Source organism: Empidonax traillii, unplaced genomic scaffold (assembly GCF_003031625.1).
Source record: "Empidonax traillii isolate 1590-97213 ecotype Southwest subspecies unplaced genomic scaffold, ASM303162v1 scaffold769:size436185, whole genome shotgun sequence".
Lineage (NCBI taxonomy): Eukaryota > Metazoa > Chordata > Aves > Passeriformes > Tyrannidae > Empidonax > Empidonax traillii.
This window is the reverse complement of record NW_020955962.1, coordinates 118,738-140,305: the sequence shown is the minus strand read 5'-3', so window position 1 is coordinate 140,305 and position 21,568 is coordinate 118,738. Positions and strand designations below refer to the sequence as shown.

Sequence of the window (21,568 nt, the reverse complement as noted above, 5' to 3'; positions counted from 1 at the left end):
GAGCAGTGCTGATAATGTGAAGTGCTCCGTGGAAATAATGACTGATGCTTTCCACAGGAAAAGGAAATACGGACATGCTTTCACTTCAGAGGGGGGGAATTACTTCAAAAGCTGAAGAAACTCACTCTGGATGTTTGTGGAGGATTTTTTGTACCTTTTTCTGCTTTCCTTCTCTTCCCTGGTCTCTCTCACTGTTTTTTTTATTTACTTTGGAAGTGCAGCTGGGAAAACCAGGAACCATCCTCTTAACTACTGCATTTTAAAATAAAATTAACTTCTGTAAATGAATAAATAATGATTGCCTTGGTCGAAAACTTCCTCCCTTCCCATGACAAAGTGCTCTGGGGGAAACCCCTGTACCTCATCCCTGCAGTCAAAAGGCATCTCAGATCCTAAACTCTGACTTTCTCTGCTTTCATCTCCCTCCTGTTTCCCTGTGACTGTGCAGGGAAGCTCTGATAAAGAGTTATTTGAAGGTGTTGTGAAATGCAGGATCGTGTTCCCGAAATTACAAACCTCCTTTTTGCTTCATTTGGCTCCGGGTGGGACCAGCTGAAGGAGATGACCTGGTAAAAACAGGGAATTTCCTTCACAGAAGCAGCTTTTAAAGGTGGCTGGAGCTGCTCAGGCTTAACCAGGAGCTGAGCTACAACTCCCGTGTTTAGGGATGGTGGTAATTCCCCAAAAAAAACACCATCCCTGGCTGTGGTGCTTTGGGTTGTGCCCGTGGAGCAGGACTCGGGTCTGTGAGGAGGCACAAACAAAACGTGCAGAGGCTTTGTGGAGTCTCAGGTAACCTTTCACCAGCCCAGGAAACAGGAGCTGCGTGTTTTGGCATGAAGGGCCGCTCCAAAACTCTCTTCTCCCGTGCCAAAGGGTGGGAATCCCACGGAGAGGCTGTTTGTTCACTGAGGGAAGAGGGAAAGCGTTGCCTTCTCAGTGCCCGATCCAGTGGGAAGTAACTGGGGTGTCCCATTGGTATGAGGAGAGTTTTTGAGGGGGATATCTCAGAAAGGCTCCTGGAGAGCTGGAGAGGGGCTTTGGATCAGGGTCTGGAGGGACAGGACAAGGGGAAATGACTTCCCACTGACACAGGGCAAGGTTAGATGGGATACTGGGGAGAAATCCTTCCCTGGGAGGGTGGGCAGGCCCTGGCACAGGTTGGGCAGAGAAGCTGTGGCTGCCCCATCGCTGGGAGTGTCCAAGGCCAGGTTGGATAAACTTGGAGCAACCTGGGCTGGTGGAAGGTGTCCCTGCCCATGGCAGGGGGTGGAATGAGATGATCTTGGAGGCCTTTGCCCACCCAACCCAACAGCTTTAATGAGCTCCAGGGTGATTAAGGCTCCTGCCTTTGCCTCGCTTTGCTGGTAAAATCTCTCTGCTCTGGAAGGATGGACCTCGTCACTTTTTTTTTTTTTTTTTTTTTTTTAAATAAAAATAAGGGGTTGTTTGGATCCAGGGCTCGGTTCATGGGATCCAGAGGGGCGAGTTGGTTGGATCCAGTGGTTGCTTGTTTGCATCCAAGGTTTGGTTTAGATGTTTGTTTGGATGTTTGGATGCAGGGGAGGGGTTTCTTTTGGATCCAGGGGTGGATTTTCTTGGATCCAGTGGCTGGTTTGTCTAAATCCAGGGGTCTCTTGGTTGGGATCCAGTGGTCGCTTATTTGCATTTAGGATGGTTTTACTTTAAATTTTTTTACCCGTTTTGCCGCGCTCCACCCTGCGCCCCTTCCCCTCCCTCATCACGCCCCGCATTCCTGGGGGTCTCCCCCCCATTCCCGGCCCCACCCGTGTCCGTGTCCCCCCGTGGCCGGGCCGCGGGCACATGGCCGCGGGCGGCGGGCCGGGCACTAGGACCGCGCGGGGACCGCTCCGCTCGGGCCGCGCCCTCCCATTGGCCAGCGGCCCCCCCGCGCCGCGCCGCCATTGGCCGAGCCGCGGGGCCGTGGGCGGGAGCGGCGCTACGGCGGCCGCGGAGGGTCAAGCGGCCGCCCCGCCGTGTGTAACGCGGCCGCCCCGCGCTCCGCCCGCCCGCCCGCCCGCCCGGGATGCGGCCCCGGCGGCCGGGCCGGGCATGAGGGACGGCGGGGGGGGCCGCGCCCAGCACCGGCACCGCACGGGAGCGCCGCGCCCGGGCACCGGCGGGGCTCCTCCTCGGTGAGCGGGGCGGGCGGGGGCCGAGCGGTTCCCCCCGCGCGGGGCTGCGGGACGGGCGGGACGGGGATCCCGGGGGGGCCGGGGCTGTCCCGCCTGCCCCGGGCAGGGAGCGGTGCCCGCCTGGGGCAGGCTCGGGGCTCGGGGAGGGGGGGGCCGGCGTTGGGGGTTTGCATCCGGGGGTGGGCTGGATCCAGGGATTCCTTGGGTCCGGGCGCTGGCGGGATCCAGGGGTTGTTTGGATCCGGGGATTCGCTGGATTTAGGGGGTGGTTGGTTGGATCCAGGAGTTGATTGTGGGAATCCAGTGGTTGGTTGGATCCAGTGGTTGGTTGGTTGGCTGGATCCAAGGATTCCTTGGGTCCGGGGGCTGGCGGGATCCAGGGGTTGTTTGGATCCAGGGATTCATTGGATTTAGGGGGTGGTTGGTTGGATCCAGGGGTTGATTGTTGGGATCCAGTGGTTGCTGGGATCCAGGGACTGGTTGGTTGGCTGGATCCAGGGGTTCTTTGGATCCAGGGCTTGGCTGGTTGGATCCAGGGATTTGCTGGATTCAGGGGTTGACTGATTGAAGCCAGTGATAGTTTGGATCCGGGGACTGATTGGATTTAGGGGGCTGGCTGGTTGGATTCGGTGCCTGTTTTGATCCCAGGGTGGGTTGGTTGGCTGGTGGGATCCAGGGGTTGTTCGGATCCAGGGATTGGCTGGCTGGATTCAGTGCCTGTTTGGATCCAGGGGCTGACTGGATTTAGGGGCTGGTTGGTTGGATCCAGGGGGCTGTTGTTTTCCAATTCCTCGCTCCACCACTGTTTTTTCCTTGCTTTTTTTTTTTTTTTTTCCCTTTAGTCCTCCTGCACTGCCCTCCCCGAGCTGGGTGGATTCCTGCCCACATCCACGAGGAGGGGCGGAGGGGAAAGTATGCAAATCCCTGCTGGGATCCTTTATTTTGTATGCACATGTCCATGCACACACCTGTACTACCTCCAGAGCCAACCCCCACTAATGTGCTGTGCCAGGGGGGCTGGAAATGGGAGCTCTTCGGTGGTGTTTTTAAGGAGCAGCTCCCGAGAAACGCAGGGATTGCTTTGTGGGCGTTTGGGGAGGGGTGGGGGGAGCAGAATCCAGTCATTAGCATTTCTCTCTGCCCATCCTGTTCCCAACAAACGCTCTCCCCGTGCCTGACACAGCGGCGCGTTCGTGATTTCGGTCGGGCTGTTTATTTTTAGGGTCTCAGCGCCTGTTTGGAGGGAATAGTTGTTCCATCGCCATGGCAACGGGGCCGAGTGTATCATAAACATTGTTAAAGGAGAGCTTTTCCAGCTTAAATGAGACTTCCCTTTCATAATCAAGCTGGGATGGACGTGAACCCCTTTAACCTGTTGTTTGGGGTTGCTCCACAGTGTGCAAGACCTTGCTCTGAGCTGAGGATGCTTTCGCTTCACTCGTGCCCATCGGAGCCAATTTAATCTGCTGGTGGTAAACATCCCCCTCGGCCCATCTTCAGGAGGAAGCAACTGTAATCTGCTTAGGAGCTTCCAGGGAAATCAGTGTTTTCGTGGCTTAGTCAGGGAACAGTCCCATCACTGGCAGGGACTGATCAAAGGTGCTTTGGGTTTGAAGTTTCCCATTCTCTCTGTCTGTCCTAAACCTTCCCGTGCTCTCATATCCTAAAAAAAAGAGAGCTAGGAAAGGGAGAATGCTCAGCAGAGTGTGGAAAAGCAGGGAAATGAGGTTTATCCATAAAACTATCAGTGTTGGGAGGTCAGTCGTCCTCAGCCAGGGATGGAGGGTCAGGAATTGGAGCAGCTGGAGAAAGTACCTTGAAATCCCCCCTTTTTCACTGTTTTTTCCATCAGGTTAAACACTTTCAAGTGTCAGTTGTGATGCTCAAAATCCTATTTGGTAACAATTGTCTCTGTATGGAGATTAAAAAACAATGCCCAAGAAGCTGTTTGGCTCATCCCCTGCCAACCTGAGCCTGCAGCCATAAATCCAGTGGGAATCCTGATACCACCGCTGTCCTTCACGGCTTGTTTTCCGATCCTGGTTTGCTAATTCAGGAAGCAAGTAGAAAAATAACAGAGGAAAAACTAGAAAACACTAAGAAAAACAAATACTTGCTTCTCAGGAGTTAAAAAGCCGAAACAGTTTGTTCCCGAGTCCCAAAATAGTTGTTAACACCTAAATTTCATCTGAAGCAACTTGAAATTTTTTGAGCCAGGAACCCAAAAATTTATTGCAACATTTGTTTTGAATTAAAAAAAAAAAAAAAAAAAAAAAAAAAAAAAAAAAAAAAAAAAAAAAAAAAAAAAAAAAAAAAAAAAAAAAAAAAAAAAAAAAAAAAAAAAAAAAAAAAAAAAAAAAAAAAAAAAAAAAAAAAAAGGAGGCTTGGAGTAGGATTAGGCAGTGAAAAGTCTGGAGCAGCTCTTATCATAAGGACATCCTCCAGCATTTCCTTCCAAGGAACTTCCTGCCTCGATAACCACGACTTCTCCTTCAGAACAGGCTGATTTTCCTGACTCCTTTGGAAACAACAGGGGAAAACAAGAATTTATTTGGTCAGGGGTGTTTTTTTCCCCCCTTATTCTTATTTGATTTTACTTTAGTTATTAGAGAAGGTATAATTTGATTATTACTTGGAAAGCTGCCAGGGTTTGGAATTTGTTTAAGGGTGTGGAATTCTGCATCTCTGCTTTAATTCCTTGTGAATAATAACTTTATTTTACGCATAGAACAGTTTTTAACCTGGTATTTCACCTGTCTGTGTGTTCTGGAAAAGGACTCAATACCCTTCTGTGCTTCCCACCACGTCAGGGTATGTAATAGCTGATTTTTGGACAATAGTTTGGGGTGGGTTTTTTTTCCCCTCTTTCTAATTTAATTAAAATTGATAAAACCCTAAAAGTACCCATTCAGGTGAGCCACAGTCTCAGGAGCTTGAAAAATCTTTTGTGAAAGGTTTATTAGGAACAGGATATTTCCAGTGCCGTGCTAATGAAATGGTTGCTTGGTTGTGTTTTGATAAGCACTTAATTAGACACTTGATCAGCCATGTCCCACCCCCCTGCCCCTCTGCTAAAATAAAAGGGCTGGGGCAGCCACTTATTTATGAATTTATTTAATTGCCTGGACAAAGGCATTGAATAAAACTGATCAGACTTTGAGGTTTGGAGCCCGGACTTGGGCCTGCGACCTCCAAAAGTCTCCTCCAACCAACGCTGCTGTTTGTTTTCCTGGAACAGCTCTCAAGGCCCTGTGTCCACAGGAACATTGCACAACGGGGCAGGAGTTATTGTCTCCGAATTCCTTCTGCTCACACACCATGGCCATCTCAGACTGCCGAGAAACCCCGGGAATGGCTCTGCAGGGGTGAAGCCTGACCAGTTCAGAGCGTTGTGCTCACAGCCAGCCCGGATTTCCTGGAATTTCCTGGAGCTGAAGCCTTGATTTGCTCGCCCGAACGTGTCACCTGTGCCACTGTGAGGTCCCCCAGACCTGTTGCTGCCTTCATTTCGTTATATTTTTGAGCTGAGAAGAGGTTTCTGTGCCTCCCTGTGTGTCACCTGTTGAGGTGTCCCCTGTGTGTGACAGCTGGTAAAATCATGGTGGTGTGTGACATCCTCCCTCTCCTTTGCTCCATCCTTGTTCCTGTGTGGGTTTTATTCAGCCCATCTGCAGAACTCATCAGGCTGCAGATGCTGCTGGAATGAGTGGGGGTGAAAGATTACTCGGTGTGGAGTCAAAGCACAGGAAATCTGCCAGAAGACCTCGAGCGTGGCGGGGGTTAGGCCAGGCCTGAGCCCCCCCAGATCCTGCCCCTGCCCCCTCCTCAGGGCCTGGCGAGGGGTGCCTGCCCTCCTGGAGCGCAGAGGGAGTTTGTTTGGCCACACTGAGTGTAGCTGCTGGGTGAGATTCCCACGTGCCACTTTCTAAACTCCTCCTGCCTGCTGTGCCACTGCTGACTGCACCCCCTCCTTCCCAGGAGCTGCAGGGCCCGGGGCTCTGTGATCACACATGAGGCTGGTTGTGGCTGTGGCACAGATGCTCGAGGAGAAGTCACCGGAAAAGATCCCTATCTCGTGTCCTGGCTGTGCTGCGAGCTCTGAGGCTTTGTGAAGTCAGGGCCTCGGAGCTGCAGCAGCCTGGGAGGGAGCTGCAGCAGCAGGGGGAAGGCTCAGCTTTGCAGCCAAACTCCGTCAGCTCCTCGGTGAACTTCAAGGGTCATCCGTAGGCGTCAGAGAAGATCTCAAGACAATAATAGTGCTCTATTTTAGCATACTCATTACAAAGTATAACTGCCCTCTGCCTCTAGCAACTATTTTTTCCTCTGCTCAGATGGTGCAGGAGGGGCAAGGCCGTTGTCACGAGCAGCAGTGCTGCCTCTCTGCCTCGTCCCCTCGTTGGCTTTTCAGCTTAGGCCTTCTTCTCCTCTCTCCACGAAAATAACCTTCAGCAGGAAGATGGCTTGCAGTGATGTGTTTGTAATTATTGGTGCATTCATCTGGAAGAAAAAGCAGTCGGGTTTGTGCTGACAGGGAGCTGTGCGAGGAGGTTGGGGCCTTTTCACGGAATTTGAAAGAAGCTGAAATGCTGTTTGCGTCGTTAACGTGGGGTACAGAGGGTTCCTGTCCTCATCCTGATTTCTTTATTTTCTAACTAGTGGGTCTTTAGCATCTCTGCAGAGTGTTGGGTGGGGTTTTTTTGGTGTATGTTTGAAAAAAAAAGGACAAGAGGATCTTCTGAGTTGTGTCAGTGTAGGAGGGGTTTGAGTGCATGGCCATGGTGTGGATCCCCCTCTCCAGGGCAGCTGAAGATGTTCTGTAAAACATCTCAAGCTCAAGGAGCTCGAGCCCCTTCTCATGCCTGTGGTTTCAAGGTAAAGGCTCAGGAGAAGCAGCAGCTGCCTCCTCCTGCCCCGGGTGCTGGAGGAGGAGGAGGAGAAACCTTTGCAACGTGTTCGTTGGTTCTCAAACAAAGAGAAGTGCTCAGCTCACCTCTACTGGTTTTCATTTTACATCTTGTGTGATTATTTTATTTTTTATATTCTGCTTTTTCCTGAAGAAACAGGGGCTCTTTGATGTGTTCTTATGCTGCATCAAAGCAGCTTTTGTACTGAAGGTAAATGAATTGTCTTGGTTCACAATACAAGGGTGTCTCTCATACACACATTACACTTTCCCAGCTCTCCAGCTGCTCCTGAAGATCCACCTGTGATCCCATTGCTTTGACCACCATGGGGGGTTGTTTTCTGGCCTTCCCTTTGTGTAAAATCTTCGGAAAACTCTGTGTTCCCTGTTCCATTGAGGTACCCATGAGGTTCCACTGAGGGATCATTTCCTCTACATATACACAGTAAATATTATGTGCAATATAACCCATCCATGAACAATTCTAAAGTGCTCTCTGCTCCTGGTCTATAACACCAAGGTCTCAGTAAGATTTTTCCACCCTGTTAATGTGTCTAACACAGGACTTTTTAAAGCTGAGGGTACTCAAAGTGTCCTCCAAATGATGGACAAAACTGTGATGCCCATAAAGTTTTAAAAGCCAGAAACATCAATAGGGGCTTGATCAGTGCAACACTCCAGTACAGTCTGTAACTCTGCCCCTGGGAGAAGGATCCTTCCAGCTGGAAAACTCTGGGGTTTGGGCAGCATGAACTCATAATTTGGTAAATGCTCCTCAGAACGCCACAGCTCGATGCAAGGAAAGGTGTAATTTTTTTTTTAATGTCTTGTATTTCCCAGAATTTTGGCCACTCCATGTGTGCCCTGTTACTGAACTTTGTGTTGTCAGGAGTGCTGCTGTGTCATCTTTGTGCATCTCCAGCTGGCTGCCAAATCAGCTGTGATCCCAAACCTGGGTTTGGATGCTTGGCTGTGATAGAGGCTGATGAGCTTTGAGCTACAGCGAGGTGGTACTTCCTAAAGGGAAGCAGCTAATGAAATAATAGCAGTTAAATTCTGGGATGCAATCTGCATGGATTTTTAGGAGGAGGGGTTAAAAAAAAATTAAAAAAAAAAAAAAAAAGAAGCCTTTGCCATTCCGAAATTCTGTTGCTAATCTGATTTCCACGTGGCTGCCTCTCCCGTTGCATCAGTCAGCCCGTTTGGTGCAGTGCTGATCCGGGCTCCCAAAGTGCTGGAGATAAATGTAGCGTGGGAATAATCACTCAACTTCATCTTCCTGCTCTCTCTTAGCACGTATCCCTGGCACTGACAGCTCTGCAGAGTGGTGGAATCAGATCCTTGTTGCACAGCACAGGCGTGCGCGGCGTCCCCGTGGATGAGGATCCGCAGCGGACACGGCCTCGGCCTGGGAGATAGGGAATGGAACTGGCAAATGGGCATTCCAGGCAGTTCTGAGGAGGAGCTGATCCCGTATGGATCAGCTGGCACGCCATGGGAAGCGTCTGGAAGCACAGCCTCGAGTTTCTTAGAGTGCCGAGCAATTAATTTGGGCAAGCAGGGAGTTGTATGTGCACGGTAATTAACAGGGAAAGCACCTTAGGCCAGCATAACAACGTGGTGTGGGTGTCCTTCAGGTTGAGATTGCTGTAATTGCAGCAATTTAAACTGGCTTGATCAATGGCACGGCCCTGTGGAGTCACCCAGCCTGCCATGGGGCAGGGATTCTGCAAAACAGGTTAAATGTGATGGGCTGTGCCCAAAAAGGCACCTGCCCCGGGGCACCTGATTTCAATAAGCCCTGTGTAAACTGCCAGTAATCCTTTCTCAGGGCTCACTGAACGCTGAGGCTCTCACATGGAGACTGTTCCCTTCCTTATATAGGGCTGGATAAGTGCTGGGCAGTAATGAGATTGGAATAAAAGGCTCTGGGAGCAAAGATGAGCTGGCAGTCCTGGCTGGATCTTAAAACTGAGCCCTGTGTACACATGGACTTCAAACAAGTCCTTGGACTTGATGCCTCTGCTTGTGAACAGCAGCTGGGCTCTCAGGCTGTGGATTCACCCAGATAGAAACCCCTTTGCATTTAGGTTTCTTTTCTGAGGAGAAAAAAAAAATATCAATTTGACATATAAAACCATTTTTAGTGTGGTGGTTCTTATTTCAGAGCACCTGGGTTTGTTTTTATTTCACAAGAATAAGTTCAAACTGCATTAATTGTCACAGTTCTGAACTAAGAGAATCCATGTGAGATGCTGAATTAATATTTTGTCTGCTCTGTGTCTTATGTGCAGACAGAATTCTTAGTGTCCTGCTTAAAAATGTTTGTGGAAATACTGTTTTGTGTAGTCAGATATGGTCAAGGAAAAATCACGTCTCTCTGCCTTGTCTGTCCTTGATGAATTTATACACTGAGAAGGAAAACTGCTCTGGGTGTTCAGGAATCAGCTGGCAGATGTTAGTCCTAGAAAGCCTCAGCCTAAATCAGCGGTGTAGGTAAGGCATGGCAGGAATTGAGACAACAAAGGCAGCGCTTGAAATAATTTTATTTGCTTTCATGTTTACACTCTTTAGAAAAACAGGGCTGATACTTGGAAAGATTGGGAAGAGAGGGGAGTAGGGTTGATGAGGAAGAGGCAGAAGTGTGAACTGAAGGAAAATGGAGTTGTTTTGCTCTGGCATCTTCCCGGGGCTTTGCAGTTACTTGATCTGCTGTTTTTGAGGTTGGAGGTGGGGGCAGGTATGGAAAGGAGGCGGCGAGTGGGAGGTTTGATTTTTTTTTTTTTTTTGGTGTTTTTTTTTTTTTACCTGGGTGTACCTGAGCTGTTTCTCATAAAGCAGTACAAGCCAGAGTGGGTGAACATGGAACAACTTAGAAAAAAATTTTTTTGGGGGTAGTGACTCACTGCAACTTACCCAAAGTGACCTGATTTAGTTAAATGAGGCTAAATATAACCCATGTGAAAAGTACTGACATGTGGGAGGAGACGACAGAGTTGGCACTCAGCCTCTCTGTTCTGCAGGGAACATCTTTCACGACTGGTGACTAATAATTTTTACTCTTGCTGGCTTTGGAAATAACATCTCAGCTCCATCACCCCCTTGTAGGGAGAGGAGGGAAATGCTCTGCTGACCTGCCCATTTATCTACCTCTCTGCCTTTCAGCTCATTGCTATGGACAGTGCTATCACCCTGTGGCAGTTCCTCCTCCAGCTCCTCCAAGAGCCTCAGAACAAGAACATCATCTGTTGGACCTCCAACGACGGGGAGTTCAAGCTGCTGCAGGCAGAGGAGGTGGCCAGGCTGTGGGGGATCCGCAAGAACAAGCCCAGCATGAACTATGATAAACTCAGCCGAGCGCTCAGATACTACTACGTGAAGGTAACAAATCCCCCTCCAAATCCTTATCCATCTTTGCCAGCCTTAATGGGCTTTGTTTCCTTTTTCATCCCAGGCTTGAGGAAGTTGTGCTAGTTTGTTTAAAAGTGGGGATTTTTGAAATTTTTTTGGTTTTAATTTTATGTATCATTGTGCTGCCATTGGTTATTTGATAAGGTTTCAAGTGCAAAGTTTTGTCTTCGTGTCTTTGCTGACACAAATCTGTGCGTGAATTGTCGAATCCTTATCCCCTTTCCAAAAGTACATACCCTTGCAAGGGTTAAAATCCTCAACACTCCAGGTAAAGCAGCACTGGGAGATGATGGTTGAGGTGGTGAGTGTTCCATCACCGTAAGATCTTTTCTGTCTCTACAAAAAACCTTCAAAATAAGGATTTTCAGTGAATCAGCCCCAAGTATTTTTATTTTTCTCTATGTGTTCGGAATGTCACCTCTGACATGGTCAGTGATTCCAGCCCAGCAGAGTAAGAAGCTTCTCTTGTTTAGCAAAATGTCTTCAAGACTTACCTTGGTTTCAATAAGCCGTTTATCCCACAACTGTTACTGTGCCAGTGTGGGAGATAAAAATAAAGCAGTTTCTGAGGAACCTCAGTGGGTAGCAGGTGGTAAGTTACTGGTGTTTATTGTTGGGTGGCACAAATCTGGCTTTGTGCTGAGAGTTCTCAGTAATAATAATTGCATGATAAATGGAGATGATCGGAAGCCCAAATTGCGTGTGGCATTTCGCTGAGGAGCAAAACAAGTTTGACAGATGCTGTTTTGTGGTATTGGAATAGCTGATTATCCTGCATTCTGCTGACTAGTTCAGCTACTTACTTTCCTTTATTATCATCTTATTAAGGATAAAAGTGGTCTGATTAGAAGTACCAGCTCTCAACTCTGCAAAGCTGTAGAAACCCTTTAATACTGCAGGTTCTCCTGTTAGGTTACCCTGACTGTACCCAGGTCAGTGTTCCCTGAGGGGGTTAATGGGTAATTTTTTATTTTCTTTAAAAATAAGAATAAATCGTCAGGTTTTAGGCTGGTTTTAGTGTATTTAATGTCAGGTTGAGCTCACCTGTTTTGGTGTTTTGTCTGTGAGCTCTGGGAGTGCTGCTTTGGGAGCAGGACTGAATTGCAGGAATGCAGTGTGTTTTTAAGGCAGAAAAAAGAAACATTTTTTGATGAGAGATTACAGGCTTTAATTCCTCTGCCTATTTTGGGCAGCGTTTGTAGGAAGAAAATTAATCTGAAGAAGGTCTAAATATATATATAAATATATATATCTTCTTCCCCGCAGAATATCATTAAGAAAGTGAACGGGAAGAAGTTTGTGTACAAGTTTGTGTCGTACCCGGAGATTTTAAACATGGACCCGCTTGTCGTGGGCCGGATAGAAGGGGACCCCGAACTGACCGGCTTTGGGGAGGTCAACAGCGCTCCAAAGGACGTGGAAAACTGCGGGAAGGAGAAGTCCCAGTCGTGCGCCAAGTCCTCGAGCCGCAACGACTACATCCACTCAGGCCTGTACTCCTCCTTCACCCTCAACTCCCTCAACAGCTCCAGCGTCAAACTCTTCCGCTCCATCAAGATCGAGAACCCGGCGGAGAAGCTGACGGAGAAGAAGCCTCAGGAGCCGACCCCCTCCGTCATCAAGTTTGTCACCATGCCCTCCAAAAAGCCCCCCTCGGCCCCCCTGGTCTCCACCACCTCGGCGGTCTCCGCCGCCCCCGCGGCTTCCGCCGCTCCCGCCGCGTCCTCCTCCCTCCCCGTGGGATCCGAGGAGACCCTGCAGACCCTGGAGACGCTCGTGCTGCCCAAGCTGACCGTCCCCGAAGCTCCAGCACCTTTGCCAAACTTAACCACCAGCTTCACCCCCACCCCGCCCATGTCCTCGGTGTCTCCCACTCTGCAGGTCCCCTCCACGCCCCCGTCGCCGCCCCTGAGCTCCAACCCCGACCTGGACATTGACACGGACATCGAGTCCGTGGCCTCCCAGCAGCTGGAGCAGGCCCAGAGCCTTCAGCACCAATCCCCAGAGCCCAAAGAGCAGCAGGATTCATCCGTGCTGGAGAAGGAATTTGCCAATCACCTCTCCAGATCTAAGAAACCCAAAGGGCTGGAGTTGGCTCCCACTCTCGTCATTACGGGCAGCGATCCAAGTCCCCTGGGGATTCTGAGTCCTTCTCTCCCAACTGCTTCTCTTACTCCAGCACTTTTCTCTCAGGTAACCCAACTCCCTTCCTGGTTTCTTTTTTTAAAGTAACAATGGTGATTATGTTACATTTTAAACCAGTAAGGGAAGGCAAGTGGAAAAATGAATAGTTGGTTCATTGTGTGTGGTGTTCTGAAACCCAGGATGTCCCTCCCCCCCCTCCTTTTTTTTTTTTTTTTTCTTTAATTAAAACCTAAGTTTTATTCACAGTTGGTATTAACTTCGCCCCAAAAGGGTGCCCAAGTGGTGTGTCAGCCCTGCACGTCTGTGCAGGGTTGGCATGTGGAGGCAAAACCCAAACCAGCACCAGCAGGATCCTCTGTAAACCTTGCCAGGGGGGGAAACTGAATTATTTCAGAAACCCTAAACCCTGCCCTTATCCTTCAGCTGGTTCTGAAAATGCTTTAAAAATAGAGAAGCACAGAGGTGTCTGTTTGGCAGCTTTTTTTACTCAAATATAGGCATTTAGTTAAGGCCAGAGTCTTGTGAGTGAACATGAACAGCAATAAGAGCAGCTGCTTAATTTGGTTGTTATCTTTGTGTGGGAAAGGAAAGCTTTTATGTCTCATGGAAAACTTGGAAGAGAACTGAATCCAGCTAGGCTGTTAAATCATTCTGTATCTATTTAATCTCTTTCCTGTAATAAATTGGAATTAGAGCGAAGCTGTAGGGAAGCTGCTGATTGAGAAGCAAAATGGCTGAAGACGGGGGGGGGAAAAAGCAAGTGGAGTTGCTCTTCTGGCACCCTGGGAAGTGTTTGGCTGGTGAACCTGGAGCATCCAGGGTATTCAGAAGCTGGATGGAAACTTGTTTTATTGTTACTTACACTGTCAAGTGCCACCCAGACCAGTCTTGTGCCTGCTGTCTGCTCCTTTTGGATTCCTAATCCCAGTTTTCCCAAGCCCTCGCAGGTGCTGGGTGCTGGATTGCAGGCAGAGTTGCTCCGCTGGAGGTTCCAGCAGGATTTGGCAGCTGTTGGGAAAAGAGGGCGGGTTGCTCAGCCAGGGGAGGGGGAGCAGGGAATGGGAGTTCCTGACACTGGGAGCCAGCCCTGGCAGCTGCAGGAGCTGAGGTGGCTGTGGCTGGGTTTCCACGTGCTCTTGCTCCAGGGGGTGGGTCTCACTCAGCTCTCCTGTCTCTTCCAGACTCCCATCCTGCTGACTCCCAGCCCGTTGCTCTCCAGCATCCACTTCTGGAGTACCCTGAGCCCGGTGGCTCCTCTCAGTCCTGCCAGGTTGCAAGGTGCTAATACCCTCTTTCAGGTGAGTTCAGGAGTGTTTTCAATTAACTGCAGCACACGGGGAATAAACAATGCACTGGACGTTTTTACTCCAGAAATAGCTGATAATTATAACAGAGGGACTATTTAGACCTGTGCTTTCCCAGCAGCCTGTATTAAAGTCACTTGTTAATTGAGGACATGGGCAGTGCTCAGTGCAGGGATTGTTGTGGCATTAAAAAAAGTAAAAGTGGAAACCAAGAGGATTCTTTGGAGTTTATTCTTTGTTGTGTTTTGTTGTTGGGTTTGGTGGGGTTTTTTTTCCCTGGGGGGGGCTTCTACCTGCACAGATATGGGAGGAACAGCGAATTTAAGTGGCCTCTTGCCTAATCATTTTTGTTTTGTCTCTTTAGTTTCCATCAGTGCTGAACAGTCACGGCCCATTTACTCTGTCTGGACTGGATGGACCCTCTACCCCTGGCCCGTTTTCCCCTGACCTCCAGAAGACATAGCACATGAACTCTTGGAAAGGACACATTGGCAAGCAAGGGAAAGATGGGACACTTCTGTTTAACCACGTTTTTTTTTTAAAATGAGCAATTTCTAGTTCCACACAGAGATTCTCAACAATCATAGTTTTTCGCCATTCCCATTCCAAAGTAAAATGCCTTTTTTTTTTCCCCACAAAATTCCCTTTTTTTTTCCTGAAGAACCCAGGTTGGGAATGTATATGCAAACGCCTTAATAGGAGCTGCAGCTCCAGTTCTCTTCCCTCCTTGGTTTGGAAGATTTCACACGGTTGAAAGGGACTTTTGGTTGGTGTTGCAGCAACTGAGTCTGCACTGACTGCAGTAAACAGTGTCAGGGAAGTCTTTTCTCTGTGACTTCTGGGGGAAAAAAAAAAACCCTCTGTTCTTCTGCTTCCTGTGCTTGGCAAGAAGACACCTAATCAGGATGGAAGCTGGCATTCCAGGAAATGCTGGGGAAGGGGGTGTGTGTGCACTCCAGCTTTGCCTCGGGGCAACGGGGACTTCTGCAGCAACAAAAGCAGCCTGGTCTGTTCTGCTGTAAAAAAACGTCTCGTCTTTTTTGCAGGGAGAAAATTTTCAAGGACTATTCATAAATGCTTCATATGCTGAGATACGGACAATTTGGGAATGGTGGTGTGTCCCACCAGCCCAGCCCCCCCCTGGGAGGAGCGGTCTGGCTGGAGCCTGGATGCTCCCCTGCCCTCCCTTGGGTGGGGAGGTGAGGTCTGGAGAGAGGAAATGAGTTGGTGGGATGAGTTCCTTTCAATCCTCAGAAAGTTTGAATGCTGAAGTCCAAACATTTCTTGTGCCAGAGAGCTGTTCCAGAGCCTGTGATCTCACTGCTGGACGAGCAGGATGGTGGATTTTCCTCGGAAGTTTTGGGGGATGGGGTGGGGGTGCCTGTGCTGAGGTTGCTGCCTGGTGCTGGAGTTCCACACCCAAACAGTGGTGAGAGCACAGATGTCCCAGCATTAAACCTTAACTGCTCTTTCCCACAGGTTTGGAAAAGTTTCCTGCTTTTCCACAAGTGGAGGAGCTCCTCTTCTACCAGCTCTTAGCTTGACTTTTGCATTAGAGCTGTTTGGTTTTTTTTTTGAGGAAGCACTGACCCAAAATCAGGCTCAGTGTGTCCAGCTGCCTGAGGGGGTTCCGCAGTGTGCTGACCTCGTTGTAAATCTGCTCTTGCATTGCTTTTCTTGGTGGTGTGGATGGATTAATAATGCAGGATTCATTTCCAGAGCCATTTGAGACGAAATGAAATTTGTAGATAGATTTTTTTTTTTTTTTTTTTTTTTTACACCTCAGGAGGCCTTTTAAGAGAACTGAGGAGTGTAAGGAGGGAGATTTTCCTCTCTCAGACCCTCAGAGTCTGGATGTCTTGGTCTGTGGATGCTGGGCCCTCCTTCCACTTGGGGCATCTGATGTCAGGCAGCAACTTCTGCTGATGGGGATGGAAGGGGATCTTTTCCATAAAACACCCAGTAGAAAACAGGTGGGAACATCTCTCTCCTTCAGCCCCCTCCCCTGGCTGCCTGCAGAGTTTTCAGGAGCAGAAGATCGTCCCTTCACAGCAAGAGGAGCTGACAGTGTTTGCTGTACATACTGCACCCTGTTCCACGGAGAAGCGGTGAACTCAAGCTTTTCCAGAGTTTTCCCATTGCCACTTTTTTGCAGGCTTTGGAATTCACTTTCAAAGGGTGTTGACAACGCCCGAGACTTCTCTTCCTTGGTGGTGTTACCTTCCTGTATTCTGAAACGTGTAAACCACTTTGTGTGTTCCTGACGTGACACCTGGGACAGGTGGGTGGAATGGTTGATTTTTGGTGTTTTGGTTTGTTTTTTTTTTTTTCCTGGGCATTGTTCATCCAGAACACCTGCCCAGTGGGAATGGGAGAAAAGAGTATTTCCTTCTTCAGGTGGAGAAGCAGGGAGTGAGCTCATGGAGTGACCTGTCTTCCTGTTGGGTTCTGTCAGAGGCGTAAATGCTTCACATTTAGACATCAGCAAGATGCAGGATGAAGTTCCTGTGCCAGCAGCTCTTAAAATGTGCAATATTGACCGTTTTTTGGTGTTTTTTTTCATTATTATTGTTAATTTTTAGTGCAGAAGCAAAACTGCAGATGATAACTGAGAGCAGGCATCTGGAATTTTCTGGTTTGCATGGTGGCTTTTGAGTCTGCTCTAGAAAAATATATATAGCTATGTATAAATAGCAGCACTTTTTTTAATGGTTGTTTTAGGTTGGCCAATTTTACGCCCACCGAGTGTGTGGACTTTTGAGAGCAACATTGCAGGCTAGGATTAGAATTTAAAAGTAATTAATGAGCACTAAAGAAAAAAAAACCCTTGCAATTTAATTGCTTCCCTTTTCCCTGTCCCCTATGGAGAAAAGCCAAGTTTTATTTGTTTAAAAGTCGTGTATGTGCACACATGCACTTAATTCTCTGTGAACTTTTATCACTTTGAGCATAGGTATGCAAGAGAACCCGGCCTGGGCTCCTGCTTTTCTCCGGGAAGCTCCAGGAGAGGAGCAGCTCTGCTGCCTTTTTCTCCATTACGACTTTCAGGTCACTTAAAGGGAATATTATCTTGTATATATGCTGCCTGATTAAACACACATTTACTGACAGGTATGGAACTGCCAGCTTTTTTTTTTTTTTTTTCTTTTTTTTCTTTTTTTTTGGATCACATTCCTGACTTCTTGGGGCTCAGTTATGTGATGGGCTGGTTTCTCTGTTAGGTCACTTCAGGAGCACTTTGCAGCTCCTTGCAACTTGTTTTTTTGTTTAGTGTAGGGCAGGAGGGGGTTAATTAATAGAGGTTCTCTTTTCCTGGCCATGGTGGCAGTTTGCACTGTGGTGGTGGCTTAAAAAAAAAAATGACAATGCAGCATTACAGAAACCTTTTCTTAGATACCAGTGGATGTTGCTGGAGTTGCCAAGGGATTGTTGGGAATGCTTGGGAATATTTGCATTGGTTCATTCGTAGCTGGTGGTAGAATTGGACTGGATGAGCATCTGTCTTGCTTCTGGAAATCTCTTTTCTGTGTCACTGCTGCTGTTCCTGCAGAGTTGGGAGCCTTGCCCTGCTGGTGCTGTGTGTGCCACACCTGAGATCCTGGACTCTCAGGATGCCACTGGCAACACAAGCAGCCCATGGAAGCTGGAGTGGGTTCATGATTCCCTCCAGTTACGGAACCATTCCTGTTCTGTCTCACCTGGGAAGGGAATCCTGGGGAGGAGAGGGATGGAGGAACGCTGGGGTTTTTTTTTAACCAGCAGCTCAAGTCCAGAGCCTTGTTTCAGAACCTGAGCTTGTCAGCAGTGGTGGCTGAATGCAATTCCTGTGCACTGTCTTTGGCACATTCAAGCTGTGTTTTGCAGTAGGTCAGCAGGTGATAAAATGCCTTGAGTTTGAGAAGTCACTGCTTTACCTCGGAGCATCCTCAGACTTCAGGATCCATGCAGTCTTTGGTGTAGGGTGTGAGTGAGAACAGAGGCTTTGCCTGTTCAGTGGCTTGTTTGGGATAATTTCCTCCCTCTGCTACGTTTTCAGACCTCAGATTTCTCACAAACAGATCCTTCTTGTGTTTCCAGCGCTCATTCTAAGGACAGTGAAGGCTGCTTGGGTGCAACCCCCCCTTCTCCCAGCTTTCCTCAGCACTGAGCTGCAGCAAGGCCAGGTTCCCTCGTCACTGCAGCTTTCACGTGAGAGCTCTGCAGGCTGAGGTGGGAGGACAGAGCTGTCCTAGAGCACTGATGGGTTTCTCAGGTGAGAGTTCTGCTCCACTTCTGCAGCGTTTTCCCCTGTCAGAACCTGCAGTTCTGACACTCTTGCTTCCCATGATTTATTCATTTAGCTTTTAGTTACCTTTCTGCTCCTGTTCTTATAGCAGTTTTGTATGTACTCCCGTTTTATGATTTAAGCTCTTCCATTTCTTTAAGGCATATTTGTTTACAGTACATCTCAGTGTTGTATCAAGAGGCTCTCTTGGTATTGCCAGCTCTGAAAAATCAACTACAGCCGTCGTTACCGAGCGTTGTCGGAGCCGGCGGGCGATTTAAAACTCGCTGTTCGAGTTTTGGGTGTCCACAACAGTTTTGTTCTGTTTCATTTCCTAGCTCTCCTGTGTTGAGGAATAGAATGTGGATCTGTGAGAGTAGAAATAGGGAAAAAAAAAAAAAAAGAGACCTTCTGGCCTCTGAGGGGGTGGGGATGGATGGTTTGGTTTGGTTTAAGACATCCCGGAGCGTGGCATTGCAAAGAGCCCCCCCAAGGACCTCACACTTGGCAGGTCAGTCAGAAATCCACGAGGATTGCAAACGTGTTGCTCAGAAGCTGTTCAGGATGTTTCATGAGGATGTCTTGCCTAAACAGGGATATTTTTTTTTTAATAGTTGGGTTGGAATTTAACAGAACAGGAATTGGCAGTGGCTGTTGGGTCCGGGCAGCAAATCCGCTGTGAACAGATCCGTGGATGGTGGGTTATGGGACGTGCTGGAGCTGCTCTGCTGAGATCAGGTGAAGGCTGAAGGATAAAATGCAGTGACAGTTCTGTGCAGTTCTCCAGGGGGTTCCTGCTCTGCCTTGGATCAGCCCCTGTGCACACGGAATTCCACGTGGAGCGAGTAGTGCTGACCGTGGAGGCAAGAGCTGGTCCTGGCCAGAGAAGAACTCATGGAAATGGAACCAGATCTTTCTCCACAGCCTAATTTTAGTCATGAGGGTACAGCAGAGGAGCTGCAAAGCCACAGGGATGGTACATTCCTGCAAATCTGTTTGCAGGAGCAGCTCCTTTGGAAAGTCCCTGATGGACTTGGTGCCATCTGGAGCAGAAAGGTGAAGCTTTGGGTTTAGTGTGTGCTGGATCGGGACCTGAGGCACGTTATTCCTGCTTTTATACCAAGAACAAACAGAAATAAGGAGGATCTGTTCACTGCAGAAGGGTGATTGGTTTGGGGCTGAGCAGAACCAGGCTCTGCCAGGTAGGAAAGCTGGGCAGGGCCCGTGTTTCTTCTTGGATGGGCGTGTTGAAGTATTTCCCTTTTTGGAATAGCAAGATACCTGCTTCATAAACATTATTTTTGGGGGGAAAAAAACCTCCTCAAACTGACTAGAATTGCTTTCTGTTTACCCCTCCCAAAAAAAACGTGGTAGAAGATTTTTTTTGCCTGTGGAGCTATTCCAGCTGTCTGATGAGAAGCACACTCTGAGAGCTGAAAACTTGGGGGGTTTTTTTAGATTCCTCGTGCCTGGAATAGCCCTGCCTGGAGCACACGAGTGTCATGCCTGACAGGACGTGTCCAGCATGGAGTCTGGCTTCCAGATTTGTATAAATACCCCTTGCCACGTTCACTGCACTCTGCAGTTGCCACTTTTACATGTTTTGCACACCCTGGTGAGGGTTTTTATTTGGGGTAGGGGCTTTTTCTTTTCTTTTAGTCCTCCAGTCAGTCGTGCCAGAGGTTATTTTTAAAAGCAGCTCTGACTTTGGTGGATGCCACATCTCCTAAAAAAACAACAAACAAACAAAAAGTGTCTTAAACGTGTCTTTGAATAGTTTTGTGTTCACGGAACAAAAGGTTGGATTTCTTTACTCGAGACACTTCTCTGTTGAGACCGTGCATTGCAGAGGGTTTTCATCTCAAGCTGGTTTTGGCAGGGGGTGGAACAGGGTCATGCTGGACCTTTGGAGAACAGGGACCTTCATGGAGGCACTGAGTGACCTGTGAGGGGAGGCTGGAGGTGATTTTGGAGCCCATTTCAGCCCTGGAGCAGTACATGCAGCAGTGCTGTACCAATAACTGGAAGCTGTGGGGTGTTTTTTTTTATTATTTTGACTTTTTTTTTTTCCCAGTTGGGTTTATTTTTTCCTGGTTTATTTTTTTGAACACAGGAAGGCTTTTGAGAGTGGCCTCTGCATGGTTCCTGGTGTGTGCTGTGTGCTGGGGTGGGGGGTTACAATACCTGGGTTTGCTCGAAGCTCCTTGAGATTGTGTTTTTTTCTTTTCTTTTTTTCTTTCTTTTTTTTTTTTTTCTTTTGGCTGGCATGTCTTAAATCTTCAGGCTTTGGAAACTGCTTTCTAGAGTTGTGTTGACTTTTTGTTCTGCTGTTGTTCAGTTGCACAGAGTTTTCTATATATGATGTACTAGTTTTGACGTTAATTCTCTGTGAACAGGGTTGAGATTACTTCCTTGTAGTTTAAAAAAAAAAAAAACAAAAAAGAAACAAAAGTTGTATTCCTAAAAAACTCCCTTTTCAGATCTTGTTTGTATCCTGTTGCAGTGTTACCAGATGGCCTTATGTACGTCACAGTGTTTTGTGATAAGTACAGTAGCACATTTAATGCTTATTTCCCCTCTGTTTTTATAGCTGAGAAGTGTATTTGTAATAACAAGAGCTGAATAAACGGGCAAATTCCAGGTAAGGGTGGTGGTTGTCTCCCCTCGTGGGTACTGGGGCAGCTGGAGTTAATCTGGGACTAAATCCTTAACCAGCACGAGACTGCCTTGGGAATTCTGAGACTTGGCAGGCGTGGATCGTTTGTGCCAGGGCCTTGGGAATCACAGCAGCTCCCCTGGCTCCCCCACAACTGCTCCATCTTCCCCGGGCTGAGAACCTGCTCTGGGCAGCTTTGGGGCTGGGACAGTCAGGGGAGGGAAGCTGAAAGTTAATTTTTAGCAACTTCAGCGACCTGGGAAGGTGGGCAGGCCAGTTTTGTCCTGTTTATTTCTGCAGTGCAGTTCTGTTCTGGGAAGTGACTTCCTGAGGCCTTTAGAGGTTGAATTTTTAGGCTAATCCTGGGTTTGTTTTTTGGTTTTTTTTTGCTGTGGAGTTCTGGGCTCTCCAGCAGCTCTGACAGCTCTGCTGGGAGCAGCCTGAGCAGATTTCCCTGTCGGGTGATTTTTCAGCTCTGCACAGTGGATCCAGTTTTACCTTCCTGTGATTTTTAACTCAGCAAATGAGTGGTAAAAATGACGTTGGAAGCAGCAGGGAGAACATTTTCAGTCGCTCTTTCCCGAACAGAATTGCATTCGTTTTTTTTCCTATAAATATATAAATAGTACCAAGTCTAGAGACAAAGCAAGTTACGTTGTAGTGAGTGTCTCGACTTCCTACACTGGAGACTTTTCTAGACATGATCTTTTAGAGACAACTGTAACCTCA

The 21,568-nt window shown here is 48.2% G+C and overlaps 1 protein-coding gene across 3 annotated transcripts; it reads left to right on the top strand.

The window, feature by feature from the left end:
• Positions 1–2,122: 2,122 nt before the first annotated feature.
• On the top strand, positions 2,123–14,767 carry ELK4 (ETS transcription factor ELK4). Of its 3 annotated transcripts, none has more exons than XM_027901275.1 (5): positions 2,123–2,156; positions 10,225–10,440; positions 11,737–12,663; positions 13,797–13,913; positions 14,284–14,767. In XM_027901275.1, exons 2-5 carry the CDS (start codon positions 10,234–10,236, stop codon positions 14,380–14,382), a joined length of 1,350 nt encoding a protein of 449 aa, XP_027757076.1. In that variant the 5' UTR covers positions 2,123–2,156; positions 10,225–10,233; the 3' UTR covers positions 14,383–14,767. The 3 variants fall into 3 exon arrangements, with proteins under 3 accessions (XP_027757076.1, XP_027757074.1, XP_027757075.1); XM_027901273.1 differs by lacking the exon at positions 2,123–2,156 and adding an exon at positions 8,494–8,626; XM_027901274.1 differs by lacking the exon at positions 2,123–2,156 and adding an exon at positions 8,498–8,637.
• The last annotated feature ends 6,801 nt before the right edge of the window (positions 14,768–21,568 follow it).

What these genes read in the sequence shown, in the direction of transcription:
- ELK4 (XM_027901273.1), top strand. Translation starts at nt 8,495, where the DNA reads ATGGGCATTCCAGGCAGTTCTGAGGAGGAGCTGATCCCGTATGGATCA. An exon ending in CTCCAGCACTTTTCTCTCAG is followed by an intron (nt 12,664 to 13,796) that starts GTAACCCAACTC and finishes TGTCTCTTCCAG; the next exon opens with ACTCCCATCCTGCTGACTCC. An exon ending in GTGCTAATACCCTCTTTCAG is followed by an intron (nt 13,914 to 14,283) that starts GTGAGTTCAGGA and finishes TTGTCTCTTTAG; the next exon opens with TTTCCATCAGTGCTGAACAG.